At 40.5% G+C, this 22,190-nt stretch overlaps 1 protein-coding gene across 14 annotated transcripts in view; it reads left to right on the top strand.

The window, feature by feature from the left end:
* Positions 1 to 22,190, top strand: part of TPK1 (thiamin pyrophosphokinase 1) — a 350,382-nt gene that overhangs the window by 238,560 nt on the left and 89,632 nt on the right. For all 14 annotated transcript variants that reach the window (XM_078438252.2, XM_078438261.2, XM_078438281.2 and 11 more), the window contains one exon: positions 19,236 to 19,347. In XM_078438252.2, the coding sequence (XP_078294378.1) occupies positions 19,236 to 19,347 (112 nt within the window). The remainder of the gene's footprint in view (positions 1 to 19,235; positions 19,348 to 22,190) is intronic.

Below are 22,190 nucleotides of genomic sequence, written 5' to 3'. Positions count from 1 at the left end.
TTTGTAACAGCACTTGTACATCCATGCTTTTTTTTTTTTTTAATGTTCATTCATTTTTGAAAGAGAGAGAGACAGAGTGTGAACAGGGGAGGGGCAAAGAGTAAGAGAGACACAGAATCCAAAGCAGGCTCCAGGTTCCGAACTGTCAGCACAGAGCCCAATGTGGGGCTCGAACCCATGAGCTGTGAGATCGTGACCTGAGCCGAAGTCAGATGCTTAACTGACTGAGCCACTCAGGTGCCTGCCCCAGTCATAATGATTATTAATTCTAGATTCCTTCAGACAGTTGTGTAACAGGATTGATTTATTTTTTATTTTCATCAAATAAAAGTGATTTCTAGTATACACGGTTGTATATCTGTCATTTATCTTTTTATAAACTATAACCAATTCATTATCACATATACATGTATTTTAAGAAAAACTAATCATTTTGGTTGTTGCAAATAATATCTAAGAACCTAATTAGGGGATACAGTTATTAACATAAATCCATGGTTTTATACCTTAAAATACATTCACAGTGTACTTTTTATTATTTAGGAGGAAACTATATTATCTTAGCTATTTTTATAGGGATGACATTTCTTTCAAAAGGGGATGTGTCACCATCCTTGAGAAGCCAAAACAAAGAAAATCTTTCTTTTAGGCATGAAAAAAAAAAGCCTCATATTGCTGAGCTGAGCACTCATAAAAATGACTAATGATACTTCTAGGCATCATTCATCAGACTTAGGTTTTAGAGAGAAAAAAAAATCTCATTATCCACTCCATATTCATTTAAGTTTTAAGTGCTTAGAAGACTTGTCATAACCTGGACTTAAGGTCTGCAGTGGTAAATCTGGACACCGCTCCATTCCAGCAGCAACTCCGGGCGCCCCCGGATCCAGCGCCCCCACGTGCGGGAGCTTTCTCTTCCCTTCTGCCCTGGTTCTTGCATGTCGCCGCCCCATCACTCCTCACTTTATAATGTTGTTAGCATTTCTAAAACCAGATTAATCTAAAAGCTTCCCATTCGGTCAGAAATACCAGAAGAACATATTGGGCACTTGGGCACGTTGTATTTGCATTAACAAGTTTAATCACGATGGGCAAGGGAAGAGCACTGTATTATATTCAAACGGGCCTGGAGAACGAGATTTCTGTGAGGTCATAAAACATGATATTGGCCTTAATATCGTGCTCTTTCTGCTCTGCCCAGCGCTTTCTCCATCTGCCACACCATGCTGACTTCTCACAGAGCAGAGTTACTCTGAGTTTTTAATTGATTTTATTTTAGTCTATAAGTTTGGGTTGGGAGAGAAAGGACTGGAAATATTATTTATGCATTAGTATCTGAGAAGTGGAAGGTTAAAATGGGCTAGTTTGGTTTAAAAGCATATGTATCCTATATATCGTTCTTGCGCTTGCAAAAGTCCAGTATTTATGCTAACATTTCGATACCAACCTTTCTCATTTGAGGAAGTGGTATCTATCCTTTCAGAATGCATTTTTTCCTGAGTTACTTAAAGAACAGAATGAGGTTGTTTGTTAATACTCAGTGCTACTGGGACATCAACCTTCAGCTCTCAGAAGAAGGACATAAAGAGAAGCAATTTTAATGGGAAGAAAACTGCCTGGTTTCAAAAACTTTTTTTTTAATGTTTATGTATTTTGAAAGGTGGGGAGGGGACAGAGAGAGAGAAGAAGAGAAGGGCAGAAAAAGAGAGAGGGAGAGAATCTCAAGCAGGCTCCACGCTGTCAGCGCATTGCCCAACACACGGCTCGATCCCACCAACTCATGAGATCATGACCTGAGCCGAAATCAAGAGTCAGATGCTTAACCAACCGAACCACCCAGGCGTCCCCAAAACTCCTTTTATGCTGTCTCTTGTTAAGTTCTCTCTTAAGGAAAAGAGAGAAAATTGGGTGAGAGGGTTCCTACAGAATGAGTTCTAATTTATCTCTACGGCATACACATGGCACCCTAGCTCCTGTTACTTCAATGGCCAATGTTGCCAAAAATTGAACAGTCCATTTCTTAAGTGAGTAAGACTTTTAAAGATTCATTGAGGATTGGAAATTACCACAAAATTACCTTTTTCCAATAACTTTTAAACCAGCTGTGATGTCCAACTTGGATTCGGGAGATAGGCTTCTGATTTTGACTTAGATAGTATGTCCAAAGCAAGCAGCACTCTGAATTGTGGAATTTATGGAGGGGCTAGGATGTAGAATAAAGCAGTGAAATTACAGCATTTTTAAGACAAATAATGATTCGGTCATACTCGTTTTTCTTTCATGTGATAGCCTCTGTGTGCACTTCCTTGGTCTGTGTTTTCACAGCAGCCTTGAGACACTGAGAAGGTGATGTCCCACACTGCTGTGTAGACTGGCCCTTAGAATGGACATTGAGGTTGAAAAGGAGTGGTGTAGACAGAGGTGAAATTATATGAAGGTATTTCTTATAAAAAGTACCACATGGGAATTACAATGTGCCTTCTGCCTCTTGTTTTCTCTATTGGTTTATCTAATGAAATTAAATAATAATTACAGACGGGCAACAGAGCTCGTCTCCTCATACAAGTGCATTGTTCACACATTAAGGGCACCTCCTTTATTTTTTGTGTTTGCCATGACAAAACAATGACTTTGAAATAGCTGAGATTTATTGAAAACTATTCTAAGTGCTTCGTGCCTACTCTTGATTTAGCCACTGCAACAACTTTGTGATGTTAGATAGTATCTCCTCAGTTTGGCAAGTGAGGGAATTGAGACGGAAAGAGATGAATTCAGTTGTCCAAAGTCACACCACCCGTAAGCGGCAGAATAGCATCTGTTCCAGATAACCAGACCTGAGTCTACACCGATTCTGCCCCCACTGTGGCTGCCTCTCTTGGCACTGTCACTGCAGACACAGTGATAAATATAAGCTAAAATACAGCGACTGAGACTGAATGCCAGCGTTCTCTTATAGAACAGTCATCCAAATGGCCGTTAGTAGAACAATAGTAATGTTTTATTAAGATAAACAGCTAAATGGAAAAGCAACATTTAATTATTTTCATACATGAGTAAAGATAGCTTGTCCATTGAAAACCATGCGTACCCATTAAAGATCCTGAGTTTTCAACTATTTTGCACATGAGATGGTTTTCAGCCCTTTACCAGGTGCATCAATATATATATCTCAGAAAATGCCCAACTACCACGACTGAGCTATTAAATGCCAAATGTTTAAAAACTGTTACTGATGGTTAGAATAAAGGCTTCCCAGAACATACTTCTTAATGTTCCCTGCAATAAAGAATTACTGACATCATACAGGAAAAAAAATTAATATTTTGTCCTGACTTTAAAAAAAATCTCTTTAGTTTTACTTATTTTTTTCTAAGTAGCTAGTTGCATATACACATAGCTATTTCACTTGCCACTGTGTCCTTGGCTTGTGTTATAGTTGTGCCCAAATCATACACATCTTTCACTTTTGAAGTTTGGAACAACAGAGTCATGACAGCATTAATCATGATAAACAATCACGAAGTCTGTGACAGTATTTAACTTGGATATGGAGAATGAAAGAAGAGATATTAAAACGCCAGTGACATTCAAGAGCAGGACCTTTATTTTGTATCCACCCAAAGATTCTTTTCTTACAGATAACTTCAGAAATTAAACCCTGAAAACGTTCTTTGTGCACCGGGTTTTCGAAGTGCTTGCACTCAACAATGAAAATGCAGTGCTTTCCTTGTCCAGGTCTACAGGAAAAAAGTGCTATCAGTTATTTAGAATCTGATTTATGCCTTAAGAGAGTAGCTGCCACTCTCTGTGATTTCATGGAAGCCGGGTATCAAGGAGCAATTTTCAAAGAATTGAAAGCTGGTGCAGGGTCATGAATAAACTCGGAGAAGCTTTGACCTTCCCTGTCAAATGATAAGGCCATAAATATGTTGGTAATTCTGCTTTGTTGTGAGTACCTGTTCTTTTCCATCACTGTGGAGTTTCTAGGATACCATAAATTGGTACCAACAAAACTAAAACAAATTTTTTTATTGTATAAAAAAATTAGAAGAGCAGAAAGCATAAGATAGAGAACACAGGAAGCAGCCTCTTGCGTATTGCTCCTGAAGTATATCTGGCATTGGAGGATCCAATTTTGGGAACTTTATAGTATCCAAATCAAATTTAAAATAACTTTTTGGTCACATTTTATCATTTACCTAAATGATACTAAGTAAATGACTTTGGGATAGGAAGCGAGATAGTTAATATACAATGTTTAATGCTTTTTTCCCTTATGATGCCAAGTTCATTAGGAAATAGGGCTCATTTTTGCTTTGATGCAGCCTTTTTAAATAGTCACATACAGTACAGTGAGTTTGAATATATGTAATGCTGTTAAGCATAAATATTCTGTTTTAATGATTGTTATCTTAATTTCATTAAGATGAAATTTAATGACTGTCAGGGAACATTTTGTGCTTCTAACTTCACCCTTCCCTTTCCCCCAGTTGGTAGCTTAGGGAGGAATAAAGATGAGGAAAAAATCAGTCCCAATAACCCACAGAGAAGGGGACAAAGGAAAGCTGGTAGTTTTCCTTTAGAAACAACGTCTCATACTGCCACTTTTTAACCATATACCCTGCTGAACAAAAGTAAAAAAATACACATATATGCCTGTTCTGTTTTATGGACATTAAAAGAAGTAGAGGGGCCACAGGAAATAAGGGAAAGGGCCCTGGGGATCTGAAGATAAAGCAAAGCAGACACACGCACCTGGATGGGGACAGCAAGAGATTGAGAGTGTGTTGGTTATCCTTTGCTGTGTAACAAATGGCCCCAAATCTTGGTAGCTGAAAACAACAGTGAACCTTTATTATTTCTCAGTTTCTCTGCAGTTTTAGTATTTGGACTTTTCTGGGTGCTTTAAACTTGGGGGTCTCATGAAGTTCAGTTGTCTTGGATATCAGTCATAGGATTCCAAGGCAGCCCATTCCTATACCTGGCAAGCTGGTGCTGGCTGGTTGGGGAGGTAGATGGCTTCATCCCTCTCCGTGTGGGCCCCTACAGGGCTGGGTGAATGTCCTCATGACAGGGTGATTGACGTCCCCAAGAGCGAGTAATCTGCAAGAACAAACCAGCAAGAGGCAGCAGTCATATTTGTTACAATCTAGCTGAGAAGTGACACGCCAGCACTTTACAGTACCCAGTTGGTACACACAGCTTAGTCCTGTTCATTGTGGGCAATCGCTGTACAAGGACGTAAATGCCAAGAGGCGGTGTTCATTGGGTGCTGTTTTGGAGACTGACTGCCACAGAGAACCATGAGAAAAGGGTGGCAGACACACACGAACACAGACTTGGACAGACAGGAGAGGGTGAAGGACTGGGCACTTCCGTTGTGAGGGTGATCGTGCAACACGCTTGATTTGCTACAAACACGAAGACTGCCACCGTTACACCAGTTGTTACTGACCACACGCCCGCTGCATCGCCCCCCGTACACTTCGTTGTGCCTTCATGACAACCGTCTCCTTTGTAGCACAGAACCGTAAAGTTAAGCTGCATTAAGGCCAGGATACCTCTCTCAGAAATCTCACCGTAATTTTACGTCAAGACCAAAAACTACCCAGTCTTCTTTGCAAACAGCAGTGCTTTTACCTTTCTCCTATTGAAGACCCTTACCTCACATGTAGGAGGTACCAACATCAGACTGCTGTAACGAGTAAGATTGTGATCTAACTTGAAAGGTGTATTTATTCCTACATTTTGCCAACACAGATGATGTGTTACATAATGGGGTACTTTCTGGGTTACTCTCAGAAGACAAAATGTCCTAACATTCTTGACGCGAAAAATGAAAGGCAAGTAAATTGACTGTCAGAAATTGAAAGTAATGCTTTGTTTGGTTGCCCATTTTAATCCTTTTAATAATAGTGAATGTGTATAGAGCATTGACTCTCTGTCAGGCACTATTCTAAGTACCTCACATATCAAGTCATTTAATCGTCAGCAATCCTTTTGTTCTGGTTTTATAGATAAGGAAGATGAAACACAAACATGGTGAAAAGGGATTCAAATCTGTGAAGTCTTACTTCAGCACCTGTACCCTTAACCACAGCGCTATGCATATAACAGGCTCCCCGAGGCTAGCTCAGAACAAGGATTCGTTGATAACAGCATTTCTCTTAGAACCACTCCATGGACAGCACCATAAGTCTAGCCACATGTCTTAGGGGCTAGAAGATGGAAATGGAAAACTTTCAGAGTGTTTCTCTTGAGGGGTCAGTGAGCAGGTGGGTAGGTCTGACTTACTTTGTCAATGGATCACTTTAGCTGCTGAGTTGAGAATAGACTCTTTTGGGACAATGGGAGATCTTGTTATGGGGACTTGTATAGAGAGGTAGTGAAGGAAATCATGAGAAGTGATAGGAATTGGGATATATTTAGAATATAGAGCAAATAGGATTTCCTTATGGGTATAAGAAAAGAAGAGAAACTTTTTGCCCAAACAGTTGGAAAGATGGAGTAAATATCAACTCCAATCAATATATGGTGGGTATGAGGTAAAAGACCAGGGTGTGTCAAATAGGCAGCTGGATGTTCGGGCCCACAGTTAGAGAACTCTCAGCTAGAGATACAAATTTGGGATTCGCCAAGATCTAGACAGTTGAGCTCACAAAGGGCAAACTGTAAATAGATTGGAGAGAAGGATGTAGCTGAGACTAAGGGACTGAGCACTGGGACAGTCCAACTTTAGGATCTGGAGAGAAGAGGAGACAGCAAAGAAAATTGTGGATCAAGGGGAAAACCAAGAGTGTGGTGTTCTGCAAGCAAAGTAAAGTTGGTATATAAAGGAAGAGAGAGTGATGACGACCCATTGCGAGTTCTACCGGAAGGTGAGGACTAATAATTTAGCAATTTAGAGGTCGTTGGCTACCTTGATGAAAGCCAATTTGGAAAAGAGGTGTAAGCAAAAGTTTAGCTGGAATGAATGCAGGAGAACTGGAGGCAAGGAATTGGAAATGGTCAATTTCAACAACCCTTTCTAGCTGTTGTGTAAGGAAAAACAGAGAAATGGCATGGTGAGGTGGTAGCTAGCACATAAATTAGAGGTTGAGAGTAGTTATATGGAAAAGGCTAAGCTTAGTGCCCCCTTTCTGATAAATATTTGTTGTATTCCTACTATGTGTCTAACACTGTACAAAATTTTGGAGATATAAATATGAATGAGACATGGCTTTTCTCCTTGAAGTGTTTGCTTTCCAGCAAGAGAGTTAACCATAAAACCATGTGCTGTGGAGCCTTGAGGATGTGTGAGTAGCCAGGTTGCAGGTTCAGGGAGAACCCTGGAGAAGGATGGTGGAGGAGATGATGTTTGAACTAAGTCTTGGAACTTGTACCATTTGAATATTAACCTGACTCTTTCCAATTAATATATTATAGGAACTAGGGGAGAAACAAAATTGTCCTACTGGTTCCTGACTAAAAATAGTCCCATCTGTTTTAAAAACACTTTAATCTTCTTAATCTTAGGTCAGTCATTGATTTTGCTTTAACTGTTCCTTGTGCACTTCTGGAACACCCACTAGTGGGTTTTGAAAACACAAATTTGTGACCCATACCTTCTAATTAGCACCCTCCCTATACTGAGTCACTAGCAAAGGACAAGTAAATGAATGGGGACATGTAAATAGAATGGGGAATGTTGAAGATAGGTGGATGAAGTCAAGAAGGATAGCTATTCATTCACCTGTTAATTCCTTCATTTACTGCACATGTATTTATTATTTAGGATAAGCTTTGGTGAGGTTCTTGCAAAAGCTTAACTTGGACATTGAAGATAGGGAACAAAAAGTAATAATGAAAAGAAGAGCAAAGGAGTGAAATAGTTTTGACAGGCCTTTAAAGTTGGAAGCCTGGAAAAACATGGTAATGTAGTGAAAATTAGACTTTCAAATGATGGCATACTTGGGTATTGACCCTACACCTGCCCGTTACTAGTTGAGAGATCTTGGGCAAGTTGATGACTGCACTGAGTCTGTAATCTCTTCTGGTAACTCTGCCACTCAAGCTTGTTGAGTTATGGTATGCAGAAAACTATCAGGATATAGCCGATACTCAAAAACTGTTACATCACTTTTCCCTTTTTTTTCTTTTACTGGAACTTTCTCATTATTTCTTCCAGTTTATAAAGTTTGGTAGTTATTCTGGGGTTTGAAATACATAAATAATTGGCAAAATTGTCTTTTTCTCACCACCACTGACCCCCCCACCCCCACCCCCGCCACCTGTCAGGAACACTAACAACATCCCATGAGCATTGTGAATGTGAGTGGGGCGGGGGGGGGGGGGGGGGAGGGGGAAGACACCCAACTCAGCCAAACATGCTGAACATCAGCCATGCTGCATCTCCACAAGCAGAAACTCTTCCTGGAGTCTGTTTAGATAGGATAATGAACAGGATCCTTCTAGGAATTCTCTCCTTCCCCTCCACTCCCCTGCCAGTCTTGCTGACTTTGAGCTTCTGGGATCACAGAAAGGAGAAGTGCCTGGGGGATTGCTTAGCTAGGAGAGGCCAGCTAGGGGAGAATGTCGGTGCTTGAGAAACTGTGGGGAGTGGACTGTCTATTGGAAGAGCGTCTACATGCAGCTTTTTTATAGACAGAAGGTTGGGGTGGTTACCCATCCAGGCAGGAAAGTTGAAATATATATTGCAGTGTTGGTATTCCTGTCAACCCTTGATCAATGATGACAAAACTTCAAAAGTAAGTCCAGTGGTTTAGAGTCTGAATTGAATTGTATTTAAAGTATTTGCTTGTATTGGAAAATAAAAAGAGAATCTCGTGTAATTTAGTAGTAGGCTCAATAAATACTGAGCATTTCAACAACAACAACAACAACAAAAAAGAATTGCATTTTGGATATGATGACTACTACATATGAGACCTCAGAAGGAGTTCTTAGAACTGTTCTAAAATTGATTCACAAAATTCATGTTTATATTCCTAAAAAGGACTATTTCAAAGTAGGACAACAACAACAAACAGTTAACTGAAAACTAGAGCTTTTATAAAGCAAATGGAGGTATGATTCTTTTTCTTAAGACAAACCAATGCTTTAAGGTTTAACATACGATGTTTAAATAAAAAAACTTCTCTTTCTTCTTTCCCGCTAATATTTCAGATTAGTCTCAGGAGTAATCGCATTTATTTTCCTTCAAATATTACTGGGACAAAGTGCCAAGGCTTTGATAAAATAAAAAGCAGAAATGAGTGGAGGGAACACTTCTATTCCAGTTAAACTGGAAGGATCTGATGGAAAGAGAAGGGTCTGTGTGAATGTTGGAAGCTCTGTTCTTGGCACGAGACACGTGTTATCTCACTGACTTCTCAAAATAACCCAGTGAGGTAGTATTGTAAACCCCATTTAATGTACTAACAAAAAATGTGTACTCTGTATACATCTTTAAGTGTATTTCGAGCGCTGTTGGCAAGTGTTTGTAATTGGTGGGTGCATGCCTCTGTCCTAGTGAACAGCTAAGCAAACACCATCTACACAAAGAATTCTAGGTGTGTGTAGTGAGTTCAGTTCAACTAGACTGTCCCTCCTCTACTCAAACTTTGATAAAGATTTTACTAAGCACATCGACCCCTTCTTTCAAGCCTTTTTCTTTCTGCTCCGAGCCATCAATCAATCAGATATTTATTAGACACTTAGTATGTTTCTTCACTGTGCTAGAAATCTAACAGAAATAGAAGGCAGGAGTTTTTGCCTTCAAATAAATTTTATTCTTTTTAAGGAGACGACACAAACCCATTTGAGAGATGCAATGCTGTAACAAAATGCTACACTTTGTAGTATAAAGACTGTAGCCATTAGAAGCAAGTGATCTCTGTTAACTGGAAGACACAGGACGTTTTCATAAAAAAGTAGAATTTGCCCTTTGCTGTGAAGTTTTTGCAGATTAAAGATGGAAAAGTAGCATAGAAATAGACAGGAGGACTTGGACATCCCGATCATTCCATATGTTAAGTAGAATAATAACATTTACCTGAAACTATTTGAAAATTCTGCCATAACTCTTTGACTCAGTATATATCTTTCAGCATAATTTGTCCTGTTAGAAATGCTTGCTTCTGGAGTAAGTATTGTCTTTAGACAGTACTTTAAAATATCCATGTCTTTGGGAGGAGCAAAGAGTAGGTTTCTGACATTTTAGCATGAGAGCACTCACCAGATGGTCTCCTCCGACTGGAATACAAGGGAGGTGTAAAGACAGAATAGGATGCATTGGAAAGAAAGGGAGGAAGGAAGGAAGGAAGGAAGGAAGGAAGGAAGGAAGGAAGGAAGGAAGGAAACAAAAACATCAATACAGAGGGATAGAAAAGAAAGGATAAACATTGATTTCATCAGTTTTGTTTTGAAATAGCTAGTGTTGGGGGTTAATAAGGAAATTAGCCTATCGTTATAGTATTCTACTGTCTCTAACAATTGTACATACTTTTGACTTTTGAATAAACAAACTAGCTTAAGTAGCATGCAGAAGGCTTTCTTTTTGGATAACCATCCAGTATTGTCATTAACCTTTTGATCAGAGAATAAGCCTACCTCCTATGTCAGAACACACATAATTTTAGCCTGAGGTTATCAAATAATTTCCAAACTGAAAATCCGATGGAGATTATTAATTTCAAGACATATCATTGAAATGTTCTGGCTGTGGAAATATTAAACCACAAAGTATTATCGTTTTGGATGCTGTGTATAGTATTTCTATTCCAAATCAGTATTTTCCTAGGTGAATTTCATGAAATGCAGATTCCATGGGTAATTATGAGGTGTTATTTGAGGGGCAAGAAAGAAGATCTCTGGTCCAGTAAGTGTGGGGAGCTCTTGCTCAAGTAAACAGCATTTCTTTGCTGCAAAACTACCGGGAACATCTAACCATGCTGCTGTGCGTTGTGACTTCCAGGAGGGGAATCTAAAACGCGCTCTTTCCGATCTTATCTGATCCTAGGAGTCGTGTTCTGTACAATGGACTTTGAAAACTGTGCTTCTTCCATAGTTGAAAACTCTAAAATCTGTCTATAGATAAGGTATTAGTGAATTTAAAAAAATGCCTTACATAAAATATGTAAATATATTTATATATAACATTCATTGTAGGCTACTCTGTATAAAACCAATACACTTATGTTTTGAATTCTGCTTGTGAAGCAAAATAAAAGTAGAGATACCAGTCTTCTAGCTCTCAGGTTGTAGAACTACAAATTCACCGGGGAGACCATTTCTCTTATGAGTACCTTCTGTCACATGAGTAGAAAATACACCATCACAGAAGTCTGTGTTTGTGAGAGAGAGGTAGCAGGTACAGTGTAGATACCTCCATCTACTCCTTTCACTGTTCTTCCCTGCAGGCTATTTCATTTCCTGCAGCGTTTGTTGATAATTTTTTTAAGTACCTGGACAAACTAAAAAAAAATGAGCTACCAAGGGTTATCCTTGTGTTTAATCAGTGTACAATGGTATTTCATTCATACTGGCTCTGTGTGCCCGAAATCTTACTGCAGTTGGCCACAGGGTGTAAGTTCAGCATTAACAGCAATGTGATGAATGGCCATCCACTTTATACCTAGCATGGCCACCTGGTTCCTGAATCTTCCACTGAATAGAAATCTACTAAATAGGAAGTACGCTTATGTTCTTCCTGCGTTTGGTTGCTTTGTGAATGATCTGGTTAAACTGCTATGTATTTTGTGAGATCCACACGAAGATGTCTTGGCATAAAACTTGGCATAGTTATTGTATGTAACGATTTAGAGGTGTAAAGAGAATTCAGATGCCTCATTGTTTTATATTTTTGCGAAAGCAAAGGCTAGGGTGAACTTTATCTTTTCTGTCCGTTGTGTCTTAGGGTTTTGCAAAGAGGAAGCATAATAACAAAGTGACGATGATTTCTTACCCTTTCATTAGGTATCAATTTGTGTATATTTTGCTGCAGGTTGCCATTACAGTCTAGCAAAAGTGATCTCATGATGATGCCCACCTTTAACATGCTCCTATGTATGATTTCCAGCACAGGCGCCAAGCAATATCTTTGCTACTTTTCACTAAATTACAAGTTCATACCTTATTGAGGTTGTTAATATGTTAAGAATAGCCATGACTGGAAAAACAAACTGTCTGATTGAATTTTGTCCCGTCTTTACCATATAGAACTGCCTTTGATTTCAGCGAGTTATCTTAGCTCAGAACCGGGACAGAACAGGAGCCTGTGCAGTGAGTGATTCATGAGAGTGGATGGAAGTCAATGATTAGTTCATGTGCCTCTAGTCTCCAGTAATGGCATAAATCTTTGGGGAAGTTCTTTAATGTCAGGCTGTATGCCTGCCCGTGTCAAATCACATATAGGCTAGCATATATTATGAATGGAGAAATCTGAGGAATGAACAAAAATTCCTTTTGTTGCTCATTTTTTAAAGATGTCACATAGACTGAAGATATGGGAGACAAGCATAATATTGCTCTCCTTTAACCAAACAAAGCTAAATTTGCATATTTATGAACACAGAGACCATTCATGTATGGCTAAACATCTTTTTGGAACAAAAGAAAAAAATATTAATTGACTGCAGGCTAAAACCTATCTGTGACTTCTCAAGTCCACAAACTAGTTTATTCCCAGATTAAAAATTTCAAGGTGTGTTGGATGCTAAAATAATGAGGAGAGCAATGAATATATAGCAAGGCTGGAAAAGAAAGCTTACCACTGTGTCATTTAAATCAGTGGATTTTATAACAGCATCCTCTCCCTGGGATAATAAAACTTAACATGTATATGTGCTGTTTCCTTTGCATTATATGATACAAGTTGAAGAATCTTCTCTTAGGGAGTTAATGTCCACCAGTTGAGAAATCATTCCTTACTTCCTTCACCAATTCTTTTTTGTTTTTTAATTTTAAATTCCAGTGTAGTTAACACACAGTGTTATATTGGTTTCAGGTGTGCAGTATGGTGATTCAGCAGTTCCATAAATCTCCCCGTGCTCATCATAAGTGCCTCCTTAATCCCCATCACCTAGGTCACCCCGCCAACCCCCTCCCTCACCATCCTTTACCAAGTTATCTGGAACACCAAATATACTGTGTACAGCTGACCACTACCGAACTGTTAAGCAGACCACAAACAGAAGGAGGAAAGTCTTCAATTAAAAGATAGGAATTAACTGTATTATTAAGTTCAGAATGTTAATTAAGTTCAGAATGTTAACTGTTAATGTCAAAATGGCTAAAATTAACAGGTGTTGTTGAGGATACAGAGAGAGGAGAACCCTCTTGCACTGTTGGGGGGAATGCAAACTGGTGCAGCAGCCACTCTGGAAAGTAGTGTGGAGGTTCCTCAGAAAACTAAAAATAGCCCTACCCTACGTTGCAGCAATTGCACTATTAGGTATTTACCCAAAGGGTACAAAAAACACATTCGAAAGGGGACATGTGCTCCAATGTTTCTAGCAGCATTATCAACAATAGCCAAACTATGGAGAGCCCAGATGTCTATCAACTGATGGATGGATAAGGAAGATGGAATACACCCATGATGGAATATTAGTCAGCCATCAAAGAGAATGAAATCTTGCCATTTGCAATGACGTAGATGGAGCTAGAATGTATTATGCTAAGCGAAATAAGAGAAAGGCAAGTATCTCATGATTTCACTCATATGGAATTTAAGAAACAAAACATGGGCAGAAAACATGAATAGACACTTCTCTAAAGAAGACATCCAGAGAAAAGATGTTCAACGTCGCTCCTTATCAGGGAAATACAAGTCAAAACCACACTCCGATACCACCTCACGCCAGTCAGAGGGGCCAAAATGAGCAAATCAGGAGACTGTAGATGCTGGAGAGGATGTGGAGAAACGGGAACCCTCTTGCACTGTTGGTGGGAATGCAAATTGGTGCAGCCGCTCTGGAAAGCAGTGTGGAGGTTCCTCAGAAAATTAAAAATAGACCTACCCTATGACCCAGCAATAGCACTGCTAGGAATTTATCCAAGGGATACAGGAGTACTGATGCATAGGGGCACCTGTACCCCAATGTTTATAGCGGCACTCTCAACAATAGCCAAATTATGGAAAGAGCCCAAATGTCCATCAACTGATGAATAGATAAAGAAGATGTGGTTTATATACACAATAGAGTACTACGTGGCAATGAGAAAGAACGAAATATGGCCCTTTGTAGCAACATGGATGGAACTGGAGAGTGTGATGCTAAGTGAAATAAGCCATACAGAGAAAGACAGATACCATATGGTTTCACTCTTATGTGGATACTGAGAAACTTAACAGAAACCCATGGGGGAGGGGAAGGAAAAAAAAAAAAAAAGAGGTTAGAGTGGGAGAGAGCCAAAGCATAAGAGACTGTTAAAAACTGAGACCAAACTGAGGGTTGATGGGGGGTGGGAGGGAGGGGAGGGTTGATGATGGGTATTGAGGAGGGCACCTTTTGGGATGAGCACTGGGTGTTGTATGGAAACCAATTTGACAATAAATTTCATATATTAAAAAAAAAAAGAAAATACTAAGTTTCAACATAAACATAAAAACCTATTGCTCACGGAAAAAAAAAAAGAGAAACAAAACAGATGAATACAAGAGAAGAAGAGGAAAATAGAGAAGAAATGGAAACAAACCAAAAGAGACTCTTATTAATAGAGAACAAACTGAGGATTGGAGGAAGGTGGGTGGGAGATGGGCTAGAAGGGTGATGGGTATCAAAGAGGGCGCTTGTTGGGATGAGCACTGGGTGTTGTATATAACTGATGAACCACTGAATTCTACTTCTGAAACCGATATTGCATTGTATGTTAACTAACTGAAATTTAAATAATTTTAATAAAGATAGGAATTAGCTAACACACTGAAAATAAGACAGCCCAATGGGACACAAATCCCTCTGGGATAAGGAAGGACGAAGAGGTCACAGTCTCTAACATCAGGCCTCATTGTCAGAGACCCCGTTACCTGAGACAAGGGTAGAGCCATCTGGGCCAGGTGAGTGTTCTGCCTTTCTTCTTCCTGAGCCATCTGCCACTCAGTGCTCCAGAAGGAAGCTATGGATTGCCTGTATCCCCTCTGATATGCTGCGCTTTCTGAGAGGCCAGCCCTTATCAGGCCACGACCCACCCACACAAAAAGCCACCACCGCTTTCTGTTCCTTTGCTGCTAAAACCAAAGCAATTGCAAAGAAATCAGAATTTCTGCGGTCCTCCATTGTCATCATGAAGGAGGCTTTGTTACCGCTTTCAGAATTTGGTAAAGTGTGTTATATTTGGCATCTACGGACGATAATTTGTTTTCTATCCAGCATCTATATCTTCAGAGAGAATAATTTCCATAAGGGAGAGTGGTAGGGAGAAACAAGACTCATGTTTGTCTGGCAAAGCTAGTCAATGTAAATTAATTCAGGGAAAATTTTTATGCCAGGAAATTAAGGCAGCTCATGGCTTAAACAAAAAATCCTGTTTTTTAGTGGGGGGGGAAAGTAGAGTAAGTTATACTGTTGCTGAGGAGCAGATGTACACATCTCTGTGCAGGACCTTCATGTGGCTAGCATGGGGTTCGGACCTACCGTCACATTGCTGCCAGTCCCATTTAAGGGACGAGAAACTGAAAGGTCACCAGGGGACTTTTTTTTTTTTAATTAATAGACTTTATTTTTACAACAGTTTTAGGCCTACAGAACACTGAGCAGACTAGACACAGAGTTTCCATATGCCCCTCTCCCGCTCACACTTCCCCTATTATTTTGCATTCGTGTGGTACATGGGTTCCAAGTGACAAAGCGATATAGCATAGTATTATTTTTTAAAGTCCGTAAAATTTACATTAGCGTTCACTCCCTGTGTTAGAGACTCTATGGGTCTTGACAAATGCATAAGTTCATGTATCTGTCATTAATGGTGTCACAAGGACGAGCTTCACTGCCTGAAAATCCCCGGGCCCCACCGGTCCGCCCTACCCTAGTGGCCCAATCAGGGAGTGTCCTGACCCCTCCCCCCCGCCCCCCCCCCCCCCCCCCAGCTCCGCAAATGCGCAGCCTTGTGCACGGAGTGATTTCTGTTCCCATGCAAAGCCTCACGGAGCCCCTTGCCTAAGCTCTGCCCTCCCCTCTGCACATGAGCAGGTCTCTGACCAGTCTGTTTCCTACTTTTCCGTGCTGCAACTTCCATGCAGTGATGGCAGCCTTCGCGTGGACGTCTCTGATGCCGGTATGGAGGTGTCTGAGGGAGGACTGTGGCCGGAGAAGGACACAGCTATTGGAGTGCCCCCTCCTCGCTCCCGTTTCGGCTGCTTAGGCGTGTTATCCACATCACCAGTTACTTAGACCTGGAGCAGTGTTTAAATCCCCCCCCAACCCCCCCAACCCCCCCAATCTGCCGCTCCAGGCACTATTTCTGGATTCTTCCCGAAAATGATGAGAAAATGAGGGCCACTCCGCTTTACCATATCCTTTGACAGGTACTGCCTTGCTCTATAACATGTAAAAGTTTCTATAACCATACTAACAGTTTCTATGCTTTTGCTCTAAATTGATCTAAAACACACCAGGGGCAGCTGGGTGGCTCAGTCCGTTAAGCATCTGACTCTTGATCTGGACTCGATCCTGATCTCTTGGTTCCTTAGTTTGAGCCCCTCCTCTGGCTCTATCCTGTCAGCGCGGAGCCATTTCACATCCTCTGTGCTGCTCTCTCCCTGCCCCTCCGCCACCTGTGCACGCCCCCCCCCCCCAAATGAATATTAAAAAAAAAAAACCCAAAGATCATTATTCAAGAACAAGGTTAGTTTTCTTTTACTTGTAAGTTTTTTCCATGGCTATATCCCAGTCATTCCTCTTTTTTGAATTACTGTTTAGAATTCCTAGAATATTTTCCCTATTTTTATTTTAGACTCTTCAGAAGAGTCTAAGAATTACCGGCTTGTATCGCTTCGTAAAAGTGATAAGTAAAAAGGATATTGTTATCTTTATAAGATTTCAGTGCTGAGTCTCTTATGCTCACTGGTCACTGGCACGTTTTCCTCTCCGGTCCAGGCAGGAATCGTCAGTGATTGATCCATCCATTTGCCTCCCTTGTATCCCTACGCCGCATTCCCATTCTCCTTGCTCTTTTCATAGGCAGGCAGGTTAGTGTGTGTGTATATATACGTATATATTTAATCTTTTAATATATATTTAAATTTTATTATTAGAAGTGTCTTATAGTTTGCATTTATTTTAATTTACATAGATGGGTTCTGTGATTTCTCACAGTTCTGTTTCTTATTGGGCCTTGTTTTCACAATGCATTATGTTGTCAGTTCACCTACGTTTCTCTGCCGTGCCTCTGTACATTTCCACGTGTTGCCTATCTTTTCTTCCAGTAATGGTCACCAAGTTCAAATATATTTTATGTTATCTTTACATATTCTTTGTGTTTGAATATATTTAAGCCCGCTTAATTGAATTTATGCCTTCTGATTAAGTGTTCAAATATATATGGATATACACAAACATAAATACACACACATATATACACAAATATGTAAGTATGTATGAACTGTGTGGGTAATAAAGATCTGCATAAGTTTGTGTTAAATTTCAAGAGCTGATAAGTAATTTAGAGAGTTGTTTTCCTAGTAAAAGCAATCCTTTGAGTAAAGACAAAGCCTACTCAGACGTTGAGTTCTTATGTGCAGTAGGGTAAGTTCTCAGAAGCCTAAAATAGAGTCCAGAAGTCATAAGGAATAAATAAAATGCTATAAAAGGAGACTTAACTACCTTACTTTGTTATTATATCATATATTAAATATACTTTTAAATAATATTTTGTTAAAATAAAGAATATCCTGGGGGGGGCACCTGGGTGGCTCAGTCGGTTATGCATCTGACTTCGACTCACGTCATGATCTCACGGTCCGTGAGTTCGAGCCCGCATCAGGCTCTGTGCTGAATGCTTGCTCAGAGCCTGGAGCCTGCTTCAGATTCTGTGTCTCCTTTTCTCTCTGCCCCTCGCCCGCTCATGCTTTGTCTCACTCTGTTTCTCAAAAATAAATAAATGTAAAAAAATTTAAAAAAAAAGAATATCCTTTGGAACATACTTGTTCAGAGTTTTGTGAATTATGGAAAATATCTTTTTCATGTAATTATTGAATAGATATGTGCCTTGGCATTTTCCCATAAGGACTTGAGGCGTCCTTCTACAAAGACCATATACTCTAAGGATAATGAATAGAATAGGAATGGAAAGTCATTACTTTACAGCAGAAGAGGAATTTCCAAATATTTTATTTAAAATCAAACATTGTAGAGGTGCCTGGGTGGCTCAGTGGGTTAAGCGTCTGACTCTTGATCTCCGCTCAGGTCATGATCTCAAGGTTTGTGAATTTGAGCCCCGCATCGGGCTCTGTGCTTACAGCATGGAGCCTGCTTGGGATTCTGTCTCTCCTCGTCTCTGCCCCTCCTCTGCTGTGCACATGCTCTCTCTCTCTCTCTGTTTCTCTCTCTCTCTCTCTCTCTCTCAAAGTAAATAAATAAACTAAAACAAAACAAAACAAAACAAAAAAACCCATTGTAGCCTTGGTTGAACATTACATTTAACTTTAACCTTCTTATAAACTGAAAAATCGAAAACATGGTAAATTATACCGGTTTTCATAATCCAGATGGAGGAAGCGTTCTCATTCCTTGGGGTAGATACCGTTTCCGGGCAGAGGCACTTCTTAGTGGACGTGCCCTACAGGAGCCACGAATGTAGGAAGCAGGCTAACCATTAGCAGGATTGACGTGGAATTCGGAAAGCTAGAAGCCCGGTTCTGAGATAAAGTAGAGCTTGTACTTAGCAAGCAATGTTTTACTTACACCTGACCAAGTGTTTGACTAAGACCCTAGAATTCTGTCACATAGAACGCGACATCATTAGCACGAGGATTCCGTTCAGTCTTCAGAATTGCCAAGTACATGTAGGAATCCCGGTTTGCCCCCTTGTTATCTGTGTGGGCCTGGACACATTTAATCTCTGCAAGCTTCACCTTTCTCATATGTAAGAATGAGAAGTAACAATAAGCTACCTTGTAAAATTGTGGCTAGGATTAAGTACGATGAGCCACGTGAAGTTCTCGGACGGTCCGTGCGCCTCCCCAGGTCTTGAGTGTACATTGACCCCTGCCCTTTCTCTTCACCGTGTCGATGATCATTCTTTCTCTACTTCAGGGAAAGCACAAATTGCATGTAGATACCGGAATGGAAGGCGACTGGTGTGGCCTTATTCCTGTCGGACAGCCTTGCAATCACGTCACCACAACGGGCCTGAAGTGGAACCTCAGTGAGTAAAACCCTTGCCAAAGGGAGGTTTCCTTTCTTAAGAAGCGTATATAATTCACGGTGAGATAAATACCTCTCTGTCTGGTACACACCTAGCCGTGGAGCTGCTGGCTTCTAGGCAGCTCTGTGTTCAGCCTGCCGGCGAACTGCCAGGCCGTCTTCCCAAGCGGCAGCACCGTTTCGTATTCCTCCCAGCGACGCGTGAGGTCTCCGGTTTCTCCACATCGCCACCCACACTTGTTATTTTCTTTTTGTTTGGTTTCGACACATCTTCGTGGTTATGAAGTGGTACCTCATTGTGGTTTTGCTTTTTCCCCGATGACTGATGATGCCAAACGCCTTTTCGGGCACTCAGGGGCCACTTGTATATTTTGGAGTAATGTCTTCAGATCTCATGCTCGTATTTTAATTGCGTTTTTTTTGTTTTTTGGTTGAGTTGTAAGATTTCTTTATATATTCCAGATACAAGTCCTTCATCAGATACATGACTCACAAATATTTTCTCAGAGTCTTTGACTAATCTCTTCAGTGCCTGAAATTTAATTAACTAAATTCATTAACTTAATTCTGATGACGTCTGATTTTTTTTTCCTCTTATGGATTCTATTTCTAGTGCCGAATCTAAGAACTGTTTGCGAAACCTTCTTCATGATTTTGTGTTGTTGAAACCCCCTTTACTTTTCCAGATAAGCAGGAATTCTGACCAAAGTAGTAAATTCTCTTCATAATCAAACCTCTGAGGTTTTGTAAGATTAGCTGCTCTTACTAAGTTTTAAAGTGTTTCCCAGTACTTATTAACTGTAATAAGTCCAAATTATACTGAAGTGTCTGATTTGAAAGGAACAAAAAATGAGGTGTATCTTTTCATGAATTAAAGCTGATTCCACAATAAACTGTCAGGCTTGTGAAACGAGTCAACTCCAGTCTCTTTAAGAATAACGGCAATTTAATCAAAGAGCTTTGGTTGAATGTCAAAGGGATTGTCTCCTGATTGACCAGTACCTCTAAGGTTGTAAAAACCAAAATACGGAGCCATGTTCTTTTAGAACATGTATAACTCTTAGGTTCCCACAAGGAAATAAATATTTCAAGAAGTAAATAATTTGAAGATAAAAAGATATTTTAAAAGCCTTTTCTGCGAGCCACTGCTGAAACAATTAGGAAAAACGAGAGATATTTTGAGGCAAATGTCTGGAGAGCTCATCAGAATTTGAAAGGATGGTGAGACAGATCCGCTCTGGTGCACAGAAATCAGTGACGGGCTTTGAAGCTGTTTAGCTAAAACTGACATGAGTTCCCGTTAGAAACTTTCTGTGAAAACATCTGCATCCTAAACCAATTACACTTTTTAGAGTTCCATTCTTTCCCAGGACCGAGTCTAGATACTGGTGAGGTCCTTCTGGATCTGGCAGTGAGCTCACTTTTCAGGGCTGGTTGGCGGACACAGAGGGTGACGGTCGATTCTTCCGGGCTCCTGAGAACATCCTGTGACCTGGCTGTCCCACAGTAGTAAGCACTCCCTAATTCTGTAAAATGAAGTTGACTCTGGGAAGGGGACCTTGGGCATGACGTGGCTTTTAATCTTTTTATCCATGATAATGTTCCAATCCTGCAGAAATGCTCCGTATTATTACTTACTTGTATGTGTACGGATGGCACTAACTTTTGAAATAATTATTTTTTTCGTCTAGAATTTTTATGTAAAATATGGAAATAGCAACTTAATGGAGTATGCAAAACAAGAAAATTGAGACAAAAACCGCTTCATCCATTCTCTGTGGTGAAAGTGCTAACTAATGGGGTCTTGTGACAGGTAATATTACTTCATTAAGAAGTAGTAATACCAGCTGGGAAATGACACAGTGTTGACTGGAAGAGCAGTGTCAAGATTTCTGTCACCGAGAGGACAGGGCCTCTGCTTAACTCGGTGTCACTGTCTGGGAAAGGCGAGGCCTGAGGTCAGTGTCAACTTGTCAGTCACACCCATGAAGTGACAGGGTGGCCTGGCCGGGGAAAGAGAAAGGAGGTGCAGTAACTCAAGTCGGGTGCTGATCACTTCTTAGGTCAAGGAGAGGACGCAAGTCCTCCTGAGGAAACCGATCGATGTCTCCCTCATGTGGTCTGGAGACTGGCTCTCTCCCAGGCTTTACCCGCTCTAAAATATGATGTCACAAGTTCTGAAACTCACCCGATTTCCCTGTTTCGAGTTGCAATATCTCTCATCGCACTCTGTCTTTAAAACGAGTGTGAGGGGCGCCTGGGTGGCTTGGTCAGTTAAGCGTCCGACTTCGGCTCAGGTCATGATCTCGCGGTCCGTGAGTTCGAGCCCCGCGTCGGGCTCTGTGCTGACAGCTCAGAGCCTGGAGCCTGTTTCAGATTCTGTGTCTCTCTCTCTCTCTGCTCCTCCCCTGTTCATGCTCTGTCTCTCTGTGTCTCAAAAATAAACGTTTAAAAAAAAAAATTATAAATAAATAAATAAATAAATAAATAATAAAACAAGTGTGAAAGATGCCTCTGTACCAGTCACCTAGCAGTGAAGCTTAACTGTCTCTGAAGTTGCCTGTCTGTAGGACAGTGTTTTATTTCCTAGCAGTGTGCTGGGAACATTGTGGAACATGGTTCTGGGACCAGAGTTTTCTCTAGGCTGTGCACGCTCAGGAGTAAAACAGCTGCATCCTGGACCTGAGCGCCTTCACTTTTCTTAAGTGTTCCACACTGCTCTGACAGTGACAGTGGGAAAGCCACCGTGAACTCATCCAGGAGAACGCAAGGGTTCCCACACTCTGGATCCTCACGCGATTCTCGATATTGTCACATTTCAGCATTTTTGCCAGTCTGATGCAT

The sequence above is a fragment of the Panthera onca genome, chromosome A2 (assembly GCF_046562875.1).
Source record: "Panthera onca isolate mPanOnc1 chromosome A2, mPanOnc1 haplotype 2, whole genome shotgun sequence".
In the NCBI taxonomy this organism is placed as follows: domain Eukaryota; kingdom Metazoa; phylum Chordata; class Mammalia; order Carnivora; family Felidae; genus Panthera; species Panthera onca.
Note: the sequence above shows the minus strand (reverse complement) of the source record. Positions and strands in the feature narration are given on the sequence as shown.